Source organism: Pinus tabuliformis, chromosome Q (assembly GCF_031772625.1).
Source record: "Pinus tabuliformis cultivar Carrire ecotype Pingquan chromosome Q, CPIR1, whole genome shotgun sequence".
NCBI lineage: Eukaryota > Viridiplantae > Streptophyta > Pinopsida > Pinales > Pinaceae > Pinus > Pinus tabuliformis.
Genome location: NC_142296.1, coordinates 406,679,313 through 406,696,186, shown reverse-complemented (window position 1 = coordinate 406,696,186; position 16,874 = coordinate 406,679,313). Strand labels below are relative to the sequence as shown.

Below are 16,874 nucleotides of genomic sequence, written 5' to 3'. Positions count from 1 at the left end.
AGCTATGGCTTAATAGCGAGCTGGATTACTAATGTAGCCCAAGTATTTTTAAACTTAAAAACACCTGTTTTATTAAGCAGACTTAAAAATAACCCACAGTCGGAGCATACATCGCGCGGTAAAGGCGGAAATGAGCCCCTCCATGGTCGTTAAATAAACACTAAACCCTTGACACGTTCCTTAACAGGTGGCGGATTGAGTTGGCGTGGTGTCGTAGGAGGCCACGTGCCTGCAACGTGCTTGTCCGCCAGGTGGAGGGGAGGGCGCACAGGTAATGGCGTCCCTCCCCTAGCCCAAGTATTTTTAAACTTAAAAACACCTGTTTTATTAAGCAGACTTAAAATCTAATAGCATCTTGTCCTCTTATTTGATTTGCTGTCTTTCTGAGCAATATGTTTGATAGCTTACTGCACTAATTTGTTTGTAATCCTAGAAAAAATGATCTATAAACTCTGTATAAAAAAGGTTAATTGTAACTGTATAGGTTAACTGTCACCACCCTATGGACAGAACTGTAATGTAAGAAATCTGATAAATGAAAACAATGAAAACAGAACTGTAACAGAACTGTAATGTAAGAAAAATCTGATAAATGAAAACAGAACTGTAAGAAGATATAACTAACTTGAATATATTGGCCACTGTTTTGTGATGTTGTCTTCAAGTTTGCTGAATAGTTTGAAAGCATAAGATGCAACTTCAACAGTGGGTGGATTTGTTTTATAGTTTTGGGGACTTGATTTTAATTGGTGGACATGGATGCACATGGATTGCAATGGCTTCATTTTGAATGTGTGGTATGGATTTAATTTGCTGTGATCTAATGGTTGGGAATTGTTTATTTGTTGATCCATGTGCTTTGAGTTGTTTTAATGAGAAATACAATGAGTTGGGTGTCATTTAATGCAGTTATTGGGTCTGGGTGTCATTTATTGAACAAAGTGGATTTAATTGTTATTGGGTTGGGTGTCATTTATTGAACAAATTGGATTTAATTGTTATTGGGTTGGGTGTCATTTATTGAACATAGGGTGCTTAGTTGTTGAACAACACAGCAGTTATGGCTGACATACATTCCTTTTGTTATGTGCAGGTAGGCATATTTATTTGGGATGCAAAGTTGGAGTTCTCATGAGTGGGGGTTGAAGTGACTGTTGTTTTGTACTTCTGGAATAGACCAGTTTGGAAGCCTTTATGGCTCTAGCTGTTTTCTACTTGGGTCAATATGTTTTGCAATATTAAGTAGTAAAATACTATTTATGGACAGTTGTGGGCCCAGTCAATGTATGGGTGATTTTTGGACATAATTTAAAACTTATTTATACATAATGTTATTTATTTCTGTTTAAAATTTGGTTTCACAAGTCTTAATCACTGGTGGTTTGGTGGGACCAGTATTATATCAACTACTGGTCCCTGCACAAGAATAGGAATCCCTCCCCTATAAAGATAAAGATTGAATGAAGGTGGACAATCTTCATTCCTGAAAGGGCTTTAATTGAAGGCGTGTCAACATCAATGAAAAGATTAGGACAGTACATGAATTTGTTACTATTAACAACTAATTTCTGTGGATAAAGTCAAAACAAGCGACACTGGCAAGCCGGTGGAAAGACCCCTGCAGCCGGTTCCATTCCGTTGCGAGTGAAGTCGGTTTTGATGTGAACACTGAAAAATATGCATCGCCATCATCACGTTAAAGAATTTATGAACCCTAATTACCCTTCATGAGAGAGAGTACAAGCAATTTAGGTATTAAACCCTAACTACCCTTCATGAGAGAGAGAGTACAAGCAATTTAAGTTTTCTCATAAATGTTTGTTCAATATGGGAACATGTATGGGGATTTTTATTTTTTATTTTTTAATAGTGGAAAATATTATAATTTAGTTGTTAAATTAGTGGTGGGATAATTATTATTAGTTGTTATTTGTGAATGTAGTGTGATTTATTGTTTTTTTCCCTTGGAAAAATCGTAATTTTCATTAGAAAAGGAAAATTACATATTGTAGATGCGATACGCATATGTTGTATGTAACGTTGAGTGTCTATCAAGTAAGAGAATATCAAAATAGCTCAGTGCACTCCATGCAGGGAGGCTTTGCTTTCAGTGTTTTTCATGATAAAGGTAATCAAAAATCTCCTCAGAGAGAGTAAATATGTCTGTCATTTATATACATATGATAATTTAGAAACATAATACTATTAACATGTGCAAAAATAAAACAGGCTGCCGCTGAGCCAGTTAATCTATATAGTCCATGAATGGACGGTGATAATATTGATAATGTGCCCCGTCCCTCTGCTCCTGGATCAGCCATGTGCCACGAGGCCGGATCGCAACTTCCTTGGATAGCTGGTCGGCAGATGTGTTGCATTCCCTGTAGATATGACAACAAACAAAGAGATCAAAATGTGTGATGAGTCGGTGTGCCTCATCCAGTATAGGTCTCAGAGTGTAAGCATAACAGTTTGATGATTTGTTAATCCAGTTGCAGACAATTTTTGAGTCCCCGAATATTTGGAGATTCTTGCAATGTTTTTCCAAAGCAAATTGTATGAGATATTTAACAGTGATCAGTTCTGCAAAGTTGTTGGTGCCCCTACCCAGGCCCATTTGGATTTGGAAGTAGTGGGATTCAGATAGATATAGAATTGCTCCGCCCCCGCACCCAGCTTCCTGTGCTGAGCCATCAAAATAAGCCCAGGGATGTGTACGGTTGATGTCTTCAGGAACAATGTGCCTAGGGGGAGGGTTGTCATCATCTTCAGGTATGGTATCATAGTTTGCCAGAAGGCGAGTAGTGATGGAGGGCCAATGAGGAATGGTGTCCTGAAAGATGCAGCGGTTACGGGCAATCCAGATCACCCAGCGAATGAGGAGAGGAAGATTTCTAGCCTTGGTCGGGGTTGCGGAGGTCCACCATGTGGTCCAAGCTTCCATTACTGTCAAGCCTTGCCATATGCATTGGGTGATGATTGTCGAGTGGATAGAGTTCCAGAGGTCCCTAATGACCAGGCATGTGAGGAAGAGATGATCAATAGATTCGAAGTTGTTCTTACAAAAGCAACACCAAAAAGGTCCATGCTAGGCTCATTTGATTAGATTGTCTCCCATGGGAGGCTTTTTTTTCAGAACTGTCCACATGAATAATCTAGTTCTGGGTGGCACTTTTAATTTCCGCATGTTTTTCCACCAGTGTTCGATATCATGTGGTCTATGAACAGAAGCTAAGCAAAGATATCCCTCCTTAGGATAGTATATCCCATTTTTAGCATGCACCCAAATAATCTCATCGTCCCCTTCAACAATTATGATGTGTGATTCTATCAATGCTAGTATATAATCCTCCCATTGTTGTTGCCATATCTGTGGGATGTGAAGGCTACAGGCAGATTTCCAGGCCTGATAAAATATGGTGGTGCGCTCCATGTCTGCGATGTGACTGATATGTGTGATGCCTGAATTATTAAGATGTACCATGAGGTCTTTGGGCAGCCTGTGGGCGTTACCGCATCTGATCCAAGGGTCTAATCCGATGCGTACTGATGTGCCCAATTGGATTCTCCAAGTGAGCCCTCCTCAGATAATAGACATGGAATTTAACATAACTTTCCAGATGATTGAGATCCCTATTTTGTTCCAGTTTGGCTGTTGGGGCCAATCCATTAGGTTAAGGGGGGCTATGTATTTTGTATAAGCCACCTTAGTCCATAGGCTATTTGTAGTGATCAATTGCCAGCCTAACTTGGCCGCTAGTGCAGATGAAAAGTCCTCCAGCCTTTTTATTCCCCAGCCTCCCCATTTCTTTGGGAGAGTAAGCGACTCCCATTTGGCCTAGGAAAATATTCTCCCTGATTGATTGCCTTTCCAGAGGAACTTGCAATAGAGGTTTTGTATTCTGGAGAGGATACCTCTACGAATCCATGCAAGTGACATCCAATATACCAGGGTGGCTTTAAGAACAACTTTGATGAGTACAAGTTTCCTTGCTCTGGAGTGGTACTTATGATACCAGATGTTGAGCCTTCTTTCTATCTTGGAGATTAACCATGTCCAGTTTGCTATCTTGTAACCATGGGGTTTTAATCTGTACCCCAGGTATCTAAGGCCATCCTCCATCTGTAGAAGGGTGAAAGGGAATCTATGGAGTGCATACTAAATCTCATGAGGGGTGCACCTAGTGGTTGTAATGGTGGATTTAGTGCTATTGATGACCATACCTGTAGCAGTTTGAAATAAAGTTATGGTGTTCTGTAGAATAGTCAGATCCCTAATACCACCATTGAGGAAAATCAACACATCATCCATGAATAGTAAATGAGTCAGGATGCATCTATCTGTGATCCTGATTCGCTTGAGTCTTCCCATGCTATGATCATCTTTAATAAGTCTATTGAGCCCTTCCATGATAAGTAGAAATAATAATGGGGACAATGGACAACCCTGCCTGAGACCTCTTTCAGAGTGAAAGAAGGGTGTTGCTGCTCCATTGACCAGGACACTGAAATATATATTTGTTATACAACACATGATCCATTTTATATATTCATAAGGAAAACCTAGATGTGTTAGGAGCATTTTGATGTATAACCAACTTGCTCGATCAAAGGCTTTTGAGAGATCTACCTTTAGGATCATACCTTTCAGTTTCTTCATCTGAATAGAGTGCATCACTTCTTGTGTTGTTCCAACAGCTTCATGTATCTGTCGATCTTGGAGGAAAGAAAATTGTTCAGAAGATATGTGGGAGGATAGTATGGGACGGAGGCGATTGGCTATGATTTTGGCAATGATTTTGTAGATGCAATTAACCTTGATAAATGCTTATTGATTGAAAGCTGATATCTTCCCAATTTACTTATAGATGCATTAATCACATCTCATTCCCAGATCATGGATATGAGCGAATTGGAAAATCCAGCATCTCCGAAGCTTAGGCTCTTATGATAATAATTTAATGTCTGAGATGAACCAAGAACTATATATGCCAATCTAAAAAGTCGGCCCTCTGCAACTTCTTGAACTTGAGAGGAACTGAAAGACCAAAGTAATTGCATTGGATAGGTGCGCAGAAACCTCCTCCGCACTCTCTAGCCATCAGGGAAATGGACACATACCCTACAAATATTGAGCCCTTTATCTTCTTGTGGCTCCTCTGGCAGAAATGACAGTAAATGAAGTTTGGCTTCTCTTGAAGATTCAACAGCTGGTACCTCAGAGGCATATCTTTGCCATTTGTAGGAGCGACCCATGGAGCCGTTGTCCATATTAGGTATCAAGGGATCTGCATCACACATGCTGTTCCTCTTCCCAGATAATGGCGGGCGCGCATAGTCACAGGATGTGTCATTTTGAATGTTCTGAGTCGTTGAAGACGAGGGGAGGGATCTTCTATCTAGAGAACAAGCAAACGAAGAAAACATTGTCCCACGAGCTCGGCCCTAACCATGGTTATGGGCATTGAATAACTCGATTGCTTCCTCTAGCTGCCAGTTGCTCGGCTGCAGAAACTATTGTGCCCTGTCTGTGGATTCTCCAACCATTTGAACAAAACAAGTAATCATCTCCCGCTTATCCACTGAGGTCTTCATTGAAAGGAGGCACGAAGGAACAGCCAAACAGAGCCATTGGAAAACATACCTAAAATCTAAAAATGGTGAGACACAGAGGGGCACTATATTAGGGAAGAATGAAGGGTTCCAAGAGGGAGATTACACTAAAACTACCCTGCAATCCCTGGGGTATGACCTAAGATTATATATCTAATTGGTTAAGAGCTCATAGTCATTGGATGTAAAGAAACAATAACAATCAAAGACAAAGATATCAAGAATACATCTCTTCTTCCTTACCAAGCACCAATGAAATATTTCATGTGGTTGGATTTTGTTTACATATGATGTCACTGCATGTAAAAATCTCATTCCAACATCTCATTTCAAGTAGCCTCTTTTCTTTTTTTGTTGAATTCAATTGCATAAAAAATTTATAACAATAAAAACATATAACAAGTCCAAGAAATTGTGGCCAAAAACTGACCATAAAAACATATAACCTTTACCTATACAACGATCAACATTGCTATAACTTCTTTTGCAATTTGTTTGATCATATATAACCCTACATTTCGTACATTCAACTATAGTTTATATATATATATATATATATATATGACTTTACTATCAAAGACTCCTCATTCTATTCATCATTTCAAAGTACATATATGAACACCTCAAGTCACCTGCAACTTCTTTTGCAATTTGTTTGATCATATATAACCCGACATTTCGTACATTCAACTATAGTTTGTAATTTCTATCTTTCATATATATATATGTAAATATAAATAAATGACTTTACTATCAAAGACTCTTCATTCTATTCATTTCAAAGTACGTTAATGAACACCTCAAGTCACCTGCAACTTGTAGCCTCCCATAATTGGGAATTCACTTTCCTTTTCACGAATGTGAAATTTTATTTGGCAATTCGCTTTCCTTTTCACGAATGTGAAAATTTATTGCAATTATTGGCCATCTATTAAATGAGTTCCAATACAAGGGCAGCATCCAAATGAAACTCACATGTACATAAGAATGACAGAGACTGTTCCGAGACCTATAATTTTTTGTAGATCCTCAAATGAAACTCACATGTACATAAGAATGACACAGGCTGTTCTGAGACAGAAGAATAAAAACCTTTTCAAAGTAAAAGAATGAAAGCATATATACAGGGCTCTCAGAAACTCACATGTACATAAGAATGACACAGACTGTTCTGAGACAGAAGAATAAAAACCTTTTCAAAGTACAAGAATGAAAGCATATATACACGGTTCTCAAAGATACATCGAATATGGATGCCAAAGACTGAAAAGACGAAGTACAGAAATTATAGTTCTCTGAAATCATTATAGTTCTCTGAAATCTTAACTATTAAATAATTAGGCTTTTAAACTAAGAACCCCACAATGCAAGTCCTTTATCTAATTAAACTGAAAAGTTCCAGTTATTCATCTAACTGAAAAAAAAATAAAAAAAAGTAAATAAATAAAATACTTTAGAGTAAAGCTAAATACAATATTAAGCTAAAAAAAATTATATCATTAACTAAAAGAACAACATTCCGCAAGGAGATATGGTTAAACCCATCTCTCCAATATGTAAACTTGATTTTAAAATAGAGTTTATTGGTCCGTGAAAACGAAAAATTACACATTTATGGTATATTTAACAAATTCAATTCACTTTTACAGACCTTGTTCTACACTCTTACATCAGAAATGCCAGAGGAAATAAAATACTTTAGAGTAAAGCTGAATACAATATTAAGCTAAAAAAATTATATCATTAACTAAAAGAACAACATTCCGCAAGGAGATATGGTTAAACCCATCTCTCCAATATGTAAACTTGATTTTAAAATAGAGTTTATTGATCTGTGAAAACGAAAAAATTACACATTTATGGTATATTTAACAAATTCAATTCACTTTTACAGACCTTGTTCTACACTTTTACATCAGAAATGCCAGAGGAAATAACCAAACACCACAATTTAATTTTAAATACCAATGAACAGTTCATTGACCATTAGAATGAAATGGGGTAATGGCAGATATATGTCGCTCCTCTTCTGCTATGTGATCCCAACTTTGAGTTATGGTCTGGCTGCAAGCCCATCGATTTAGAACCCATGAGTGTCCTCGCTACCGACGTCGAATTGTTTTGTGAGGACGTTAATGCCGACGTCGAATTATTTTGTGAGGACATTAATGTCGATGATCAAGAAGGTCGATTGTGGCTAAGATATGCGTTCACGTTCTGTTACTTCGCGTTTCTGGTGGAGACGACGCTGGAATCGGGGAGAGGGAATCCTGCAGAACATGAGGATGACACGGGTAAAGCTTGCAGAAAAATTTTAATGGATTTGAGAGAAGCAATAGGTGGAACATGTCCTGGGGATCCTCGTTATTTACTGCTATGTCAAAAGATGGCCCAGGCTTGGAGAAATCTTGCAGTAGCAGCCAAGAATACAGGAAATACTGAAATTTATATGATGTCTAGCTATGTCAGAGAGAGGGCTGAGGAGCAGTCGAAGAAGGCTTGCATCTGCGTTTACGGACAGCAGAAGCCACATGTTGTAAAAGCCATAATGAGTAAATATTCCAATAAGGGAATCCTCTGATACTTTATTTGTTTATCATTTTGCAAACATTGATTCTTCATGTGTTTATCCAATTTGCATACATTGCATCGTTCTTCAATGAGAAGGCAGTTTGAATTGCTTTGTGTTCTGAAGTCTCCAATAAATTGAAATTCAATTTGGTGTTGCATTTTGTCTCCAGTAAGAAAAAAAAAGCTGGTTATTATTAGAAAGTATAAAAACCAGTGCATCATATCATGTTGCAAATATTATAAAAAAAATCCACCATAAGGGCATGAGTGTCATAAGAGATACAATGCGCAAACAGTAAACCAAAACATGCAAGGGTGGAGATTATCCTCCAAGTCCGCAGCCAAAACAAGTACCCAATTACCATCTGCCTGTATATGAAAGCCAAAAATAATAACCATAAAGGTTGTATCATAAGTCTGAGAAAAGTAAACATGGTAGAGCAAAAACCAAAAGCAAGTATGTTGTTGATGGAGACAGTACTGTGTGGGTACAAAAGTTCAATGGCAGATATATGTTGTAATCTAAAGAAATATTTACTTGGTGGTTATCGTTACAGCCATTATTATGTTGATGGAGACAGTACTGTGTGGGAAGAAGCGTTCAATGGCAGATATATGTCGCTCCAGTTCTTTTTCCCAGACAATCATCTGCATATATATCTGCATGTTCCCCTGAAAAACATGGATTTAATTCATATTTAATAGCTCCACAGAATTCAGTTGAACATTTATTTTGGCCAAGTGATTGATTGACAATAACTTCGTTGCCTATACCTTCAATTACAGCATCTTGTTGATCTAATGGTTGGTTACTCAGAGATTCTAATGAACGTGAGGCAGCACCTATCAAATCAACAGTTGTATGTTTAAGCATGCAATGTTGCATATTTTCATCAATGGCAACTGCTCCACCTGCACAGGACATCTGTGAAGCTTCACAAATAGTGGAAACTATGGAATCAAGCTGAGCTTGAATTTCATTTGGCAGTTCAGCTCCGTCAGTCTTTGAAGAGGTTCCTAAACGGTTTGGCACATATTCACTGGCTGACATTGCTACTGACTGTAAATCAGGGCTTGCCCTTGGTTCCCCATCCAGAGAAGAGATTTCTGTTGCACAAAACTGTTGAGCTTTAAAGCTCACGCAATCCCCAAGCTTTATGCTATAAGCTCGATTGCTGGTGGATCCAGCATCATAAATAAACTCGTGAGATTCCCTGCTAGAATCGGGATTATGAGCTGTCTTCCAAACAACATCCTTAGTATCATCTTCAACGTTCATTGAGTCATGCATTATATGTGCAACTTTTTTCATTTTCTGTGAACTAAGGCTACCTTTAAAATGTCTCAGTCGTTTCAGTTCCATATTGGAAAACCCCAAGCCAGACCTTTTCAAAGATAATCCTGCAGCTGATTGTGTTGATTTTGATAGTTTTAAGGTCTTCAGATTTGAGAAACGTCTTTCTTGTGAAAAGTGCTCTTTTGATTTTATCCTTCTACCATGACTGTGCACTGATGATTGTGTTACATGTACAGATGAACCTGCCTTATTCTCCAAAAGCTTTGACGCTGCAACACTCCCAGATTTTTGAGAAATTAATGTTTTATCGACAGACAGTTGATCTGAGTCAGATGGATCCTGTCGTACTTTCTCAATTGAACTCTGATACAAAAAACTTACCTCTTGTTCACCTTGGCCCTTTTCTGAGGTAGGTGACTTTCTCAGGCTGACTGATGATTGGCCTCTTGTATCTGTGCATGCTGCCATCTTTTGGAAATTCAAGCTTGACAAGTTCTTCATCCTTTTGGAAGTATAAAACTCTTCAACTTCCACAGATGGAGTACAATTAATTCCCTGAACTTTTGTTGTCTGTTTTGCTCTATTTCTTTTTGATGGAATAATAAAAGGCGAATCATGTTCCTTATCAGATAAATGAGATATAGATCTTCGAGGTGACTCCTTCGATTCAACAACAGGTCCGTGAGAAAGTGTTAACCCCTCTAAATGACTCTTATCCTTGAGTTCCAACATATCCATTGGCACACCATGTTGCTCATTGCAATGCCATTTTCCAAATCCTGCTAAACTCAATCTGACCAGCGTCTGCTTGAATTTCTTTGTTCTCAAACTTCCCTGTTTGTTTAAGCAAGTCCATGCAGATGCATTCACAGAACTTGGGAGTTTCTCCTCCATTGCAGTTTCATGTGTTTGAATTCGAGACTTGTGCTGGGGTATGCATTCATTTAGGCGATTAGCTGGTGAAGCTTTTGGAACCTGAAAAGACAAAAACTAACATCGTTTTAAATAAAATTAACTATCATATCATATACATTTACAGAACAAATGTTTTGGTGCCTTATTTCAATTCTACAATTTGTCGACATAAAATTATAAAGGCTGGAAATCAAATAGCATACCTTAACCTTTATGAGAGTATGAGAATGCGAACTTTGGCTTGCTCCTGTGAAATCACCCAAACTGGACCGTTTGTTTTTCCTCATGACGTGTGGTTGGTCAAGCTTGACCTCAAAAGGTGGGCATTCCTTCTGCTTTTCCTTCTGTAATAATGGTGGGCATTCATTTTGCTTTTCCTTCTGCAAAAGAGGCTGGCATTCCATTTTCATGTTCTGGGAATTCTCACGGTTACTTTCCTTCGGATCTATATAGCTAATATATTTTTTGGCCGCTCGGTAAAGAGATGTCCGAGGTTGCCTCCTTATATCACTGTCATTCCATTTAAAACTATCCAACTCTAAGGGATTAGCATCATCCAAGGCCAACTGTTCTGCAGTACTGTGTTCCAAATCCTCCAGTGTGCGAGTAGGAGCGACATATATCTGCCATTGAACGCTTCTTCCCACACAGTACTGTCTCCATCAACAACATAATGGCTGTAACGATAACCACCAAGTAAATATTTCTTTAGATTACAACATTTCTTTAGAAAAGGCCAACTTTGCTACATGAATCAACAATGATCATTGAGGGATAGTTTTAGTTATGATGACAAATGCAGATGATGTTTTACCATGGATAGAATTTTTCATAGGATCTTACAATGGATAGCTTCTGTCATCTGGACTCTGGAATCAGATAGAAAGTCATGAATTTGGCAATTTGTCCCGTAAATTGTCCACAAGTTACTATATATATATACTTTCTCTAATTAAAAAACAGAGTACATAACTTCAACTGCCACTTCATTTCAGAAATATCCACATTGTGAAAGTCAACGCTTTCAAAGCACTAGATCTAGAATGCAGGTTAGTACGCAGGTTAATGGATTGCCACACTGTTTCCAGTGAGGATGGAACCTAAAGACCACGAATTCACTGGAAGCCTGGTAAATTCTCCACCTACCCCTTAGGCCACAAGCTAATTGTAGAGTCATAATACTTTATCTTGGGGTTGGTAATTTGAATTTCTTAAAAGATTCTTATCAAAGGGGGGGTTTCATAAGCTTCCCATGTGCTCTGTGAAATTCATCTCATCACATGCCATGTACTAATGTTAAGGTATTCCAGAAAATAGAGCAGATGGAAGGGAGTTTGCAGTGTGAGCGTGTCCAGGATAGTAAAATGGTAAATCTATGGACTAAATAAAACAAACAAAGTCTTATATTTTTTCAAAACGAGCCTTATCCTCTGTCAACTACAGGATCAAGAAATCATCATATGCCATCTACGAATGTGAAGATACTCCAAAAACACAGACCAGATTGGAAAGAGTCTGCAGTGTGAGCATGCCCAGGCTAGAATATGGTAAATCTATGGACTAAATAAAACAAGCAGGACGGTCTTATAATTTTTCAAAACGCCCCTTATCCCCTCTCAACTGCTGGATCAAGAAAATCGATTCCCTAGAAACGACTACGAAAGGAGAAATATTGGAATCCCTCATTTATTATCTGAGCAAGGTATGTAGCATGAAGGATTATCTGAGCAAGGTATGTAGCATGAAGGATTGAAGGAAATGTGCGATGAAGCAGGTTTGAGATGGGAACAATAGAAGTGTTTATGTCAAATATTTCAATGGAAAATAGAAAATAAAGCACAGAAAAGGAAAGGATGAGAAAGAAAGCGTACAACTGCTGTAAAGAGAGCCTCGGAAGTGGAGTCATAAAGAACGAAGGAAAACTTCCCCAATAGATCTCTAACGACCTCATCTGCACGATAAGGACCCCTATCTCTGAGAGTCCGATAAGCTTCTATGATAATCGCCACTTCATCTGCAGATTTGTTGAGACCATATCGTTGTCTCAACACCGCTACATTATCCAAGATACCCTCGAATATGCAGAATAAGTCATCTACAACTCGGAAAGATCTGAAAAATTCAAGAACCCCAAACTATAAAAAACAGATCTACAACAAAAGAGAACCAAGAACCACCGACTATAAAAACAAATCTAAACTAAAAATATTCAAGAACAACAAATTGAGAACAGAAAGCATGCCTGGGATAACTGGATTGCTTCCTCTAGCTGCCAGTTGCTCGCCTGTAGAAACTGTTGTGCCCTGTCTGTGGATTCTCCAACCATTTGAACAAAACAAGTAATCATCTCCTGCTTATCTGCTAAGGTCTTCATTGATTCGCTAGAAATTCCCATTCTTAACCAACTCTGAAGTAGGAAACAAAGTATCAAGGATCCGTCTGGATTTCCAGAGCATAAAACTTGGCGGCCAAAATTTTTGAGATTTCGGAGATAGGCATCAAAGGTCTGAGGGACCGGAAATAACAGAGCTCATGGCGAGGCCGCGTAAAATATTTTCATAGGACCATGAAGGAAAAAGGATGAAGCATGCCCTCCTGGTTTTCGGCCTCGATTTGATCTGTAATGGCACTTGCCCTGATTACATTGCAGAAACAGGACACATCATTACAGCAGTTAATGGAAGAGCAGGAAAACATTATTGCAACCCAGCGTGGAAGAGAACAGGAAGAGTGGAAAGCGGAACAGGAAGAACAGAAATGGTCGTGGATGAAAACAGAAGAGCAGAGAGCTGAAAAGGAGCAGAGAAACAAAGTGTAATGCCCGTTAAACGCCAGGTGTCAACGTCAGAAACAAAAGGCCAGGTGTCAGCGTGAGAATGAGAAGGACGACGAAAGGTCCCTTTCAAAGGAAGGCCTATCGGCCTAATTAATAATAATAATTTAAATATAAAATTATAATGTAATAAGATTTTATGATTTTTTTTTAATTTTGAGTAATTTAAAATATATTATAAAGTGTTTTGATATTTATTATAGATCGATAATTATTAATATTTATTTAAAATTATATTAGTTATTGTCTATATACATTTTTTTTTACATAAAATTAAACAAAATCAAATATAAACTCAAAATTGAAAGTGATAAATGTTTTTCCTCTTTCATTTCTTTACAATATGGTAATACTTTTTTTTCCATATTTCAATTTAAAGCTTGTTTGTTGTTTTTCTTTAAATGGATGCTTTCCAACAATACAAGTACAAAGAAGCCTAGCTCAATCAGTTGAGTTCTTATTGTTAAGTGCCGATTAATTCTTCTCGATGCCCTTGGGGTTAGGCCCTGAATTTGATTTGCTTGCTTCAGGGATCTGCTCAGATTTTCCTACGTGACAAATGCAAGGACAAGCATATGTACTCCTAAAACTATGTTTTTGTTGAAATTATTATGCCAATAGGCATGTTTATTTTGAATAGTGCTTCTAGAATTTTAATTTAATTATCAATAATTACTAGGTGAATGTTAGAGATTTAACTTCTAGAAGTATTCAAGAATATTTTTAGTAGTATACACAAATGGGTGGTTGAGATTTATCTCCAAAGTAGTTATGTCCTTTTAATTACATTGATTAATTAAAAAATATGTCATATCAACAAATGTCATATGAAGTGAGTTATGGTTTTTTGGGCACGTGTCATTGATAAGCCGCAATATTGGCCCATAGTATTGTAACAAATCATATTCACACATTAAGAATCTTCAAAATAAAACAGAGATGAATCTCCATGGTTAAGAATATAGTTCCATGTTTTTAAATGTATATTTGTTTAACTTATGTATTAATTCTTTTCATAATTAATTGTTATTATTATTATTCAAAATAAAGTCATATTTAGCTAGGTTTTTTTATTTTTATTTTTATTTGAGATGTAACATGAAGTAAGTGTTTTGATGTTTATTTTCGATTAATGCCTATAAGCATTTACCAACCATTTAATTAGATTTTTGTGCTAATTATGACTAACTTATACGTTCTCTTAGTTTCTTTGAATACTTATCATGCTAATAGACATATCTATTTCTTAATAAGTTTTCCAAAATTTTAATTTAATTATCACTAATTATTAAGTGGATAGTAGAAATTTAACATCTATAAAATATGTTAAAATATTCATAATAATATTTACAAATAAACTCCCCGGATGCGGGTGGTTGTTAGCGCTATAGGGCCCATGGCTTGTCAACAGGGCAGGTGTCCGCCCGGACAAGCCACGTACACCCAAAGGACACGCCTTAAACTCGCAGGCATGCAGCATTCAAGGAGGGTCGTTAATATTGGTTGCAGAGCCGTCCCTTCGACATTCATTGCCAGCATTGAAACGCTAACCATGGCTCTTCAAAGCCGAAAGCTCGCGGACATTCCTCTGCATTTTTCGCCTGCACCGGTTCTGATCTGGAAGGAAGGGGCGGAAGCTCATTACTTCGGCTCTCTATCTGGCTGTGAGAGCGATTGTGACGGTTCAGGTGCCACAGACCTGGGCAATTGGAAAGCTGGGCAGTTCAGTTGTGAGCCTGGTCGTTTGGAGGTTCTGCATACCTTCAATCCGTAGTCTTGTTGGGGAATTGGGAGTCTGGTGCAGGGGAACAATTTGTGTATACACACCCGCCATCCGCTCTCCTTCAGAATGCAATGTGAACGGCTTCGGGGTACCAGTCGGCGGGGCAGTTTCAGTGGAAGAGCCCCTTCCCCCTCCTCCTCCATAGAAGATTCCTCTGAGCACAGAAGACCGAGAGGAAGGCCTCCGGGCAGAGGAAGAATTGTGGAACCGCCGGAAAGAATGGACTGCGGGCATACAGAACATCCGATGGTAAGATATCGCCTTCCCTGCACTCTGGCCAATTCGACCTTCTTCATCACTGTTTCAGTTGAGCATTGCCGTAATCCGTGGGGTGATGATGATGCTCCCCATGCTGACCTTCCGCGGATTCCTGGGGTTGTCCCGACTCTGGACATGGAATTTCCGGCCATTGATATGCTGAGGCCTGTTCATGACCCTGGAGCTGGTCCAAGCGAGCCTGTGCAGCGCCATGGTGCTGGTCCAAGCGAGCCTGTACAGCGCAATGTTGGTAAGGGCAAAGCAATTCTCCAGCCTCCCTGCTGCAAGATGGAGGACGAGCCACAGACCACAGATGAAGACTAGTGCGCGCTCCAGGTTCCTCTGCATGATTTTTCTCGCTGTCAGCTCTCCTTGCGACCACATATATGTCTACAATCAGTCTTTTTGTACTTCAGTTCATCTCTATGATGGTGTCGGTTATCTGTTACTTCTGTTATGGTGTCTATGTGTCCATCGTGTCTATGGTGTCTATGTGTTGATTAAATGTCTATGTTGTCTCAGTCCATGTGTCGGCTACGTAAGCGTCACTCTGGTTCCAACTTTTGTATCCCTGTTATGAACTTTCTCGTGTTTACAATTGGTCCCAGGACCAGTTTTACAGGGTCGCGGCCCTGGTGTAATACTGATAATGTAATTTGGCTCTCGATGTAATATATTTTAGCTCAGTCTTATTTAGAAAAAAAAAATATTTACAAATAAACTGTATATATTTTAATTCTTAATATGGATCAACCATTTAATTTATATAACTAAACTAATATTTAACTATAATTAATATCATCACTATAAATACAAAATAAACCTAACCATTATTATAAATACAAAATAACCATCATGAGTAAGATATAAATCCTAATAAAAACGAGTAATGCTTCTTATGATAAATGCTTCATGTTAAAACAAATACAACCCTGTGAACCTATGAAAACATGTCTTAATGTAAATTATATTTATTATATTAAAGTTTCTCAATAATTCTACCTAATTCTAATTATTATCACAATTATTAAACAAAATCAAATATATATTATATATAGCTTAATCCCTTATAAAAATTCCTAACATCTTTATTTCATCAATTTAAAGAATATATAATAATTATAATATAATAATTTATACTTGGACTCAATGAAATGCTTGACTTGATAATGGATTAATGGTGAGTAAATTGCGAAGATAGAAGAATGGTGTCACAGGGTTTCAATGTTATAATGGGTTAAGTTCGGGATGTTAAAGCCCTACGTTTATGTACTAAACATCATATTTATTTCTTTAGTATTAATATCAACTCATTTTTTTATTTATTTGTGGTGTTTTCTAAACTTTATATTTTTGAAAATTTTTATTAAAATTTGGTGATATTTTTTTTTGCTAAATTTTAATCTTTGTCGTTTAAATTCAATTTTCTATTACATAAATAGATTCAACATTATGAAAAATCTCAAGTTGAATGTTGGGAAAAAATATTTTAGTAGGAATCATTGGATATGTATTTTGGTTAAGGAGAATTGGCAACAAGGCAAAGGCATTAAAAGAAAAAAATCTCTAGACACTTAGATTATGAAGAGTTCACAACTCAAACT

General features: G+C 37.6%; 2 protein-coding genes across 6 annotated transcripts; both read right to left on the bottom strand.

Annotated features, from left to right (window-relative positions):
- Positions 1 to 2,245: 2,245 nt before the first annotated feature.
- On the bottom strand, positions 2,246 to 2,944 carry LOC149219899 (uncharacterized). The gene has a single exon (XM_089386948.1). The coding sequence runs from the start codon at positions 2,942 to 2,944 to the stop codon at positions 2,246 to 2,248; it is 699 nt and encodes a 232-aa protein (XP_089243074.1).
- A 4,475-nt stretch (positions 2,945 to 7,419) lies between these two features.
- LOC149219898 (uncharacterized) lies at positions 7,420 to 13,243 on the bottom strand. Of its 5 annotated transcripts, XM_089384536.1 has the most exons (4): positions 12,268 to 13,243; positions 11,211 to 11,265; positions 10,600 to 11,073; positions 8,621 to 10,456 (listed from the first exon to the last, which is right to left on the bottom strand). In XM_089384536.1, exons 3-4 carry the CDS (start codon positions 10,804 to 10,806, stop codon positions 8,786 to 8,788), a joined length of 1,878 nt encoding a protein of 625 aa, XP_089240662.1. In that variant the 5' UTR covers positions 10,807 to 11,073; positions 11,211 to 11,265; positions 12,268 to 13,243; the 3' UTR covers positions 8,621 to 8,785. The 5 variants fall into 5 exon arrangements, 4 of the variants coding, with proteins under 4 accessions (XP_089240662.1, XP_089240661.1, XP_089240664.1 ...); XR_016249257.1 differs by lacking the exon at positions 12,268 to 13,243 and adding an exon at positions 7,420 to 8,553 and having other exon boundaries at positions 8,723 to 10,456; positions 10,600 to 11,443; XM_089384535.1 differs by lacking the exon at positions 11,211 to 11,265.
- Between the last annotated feature and the right edge of the window lie 3,631 nt (positions 13,244 to 16,874).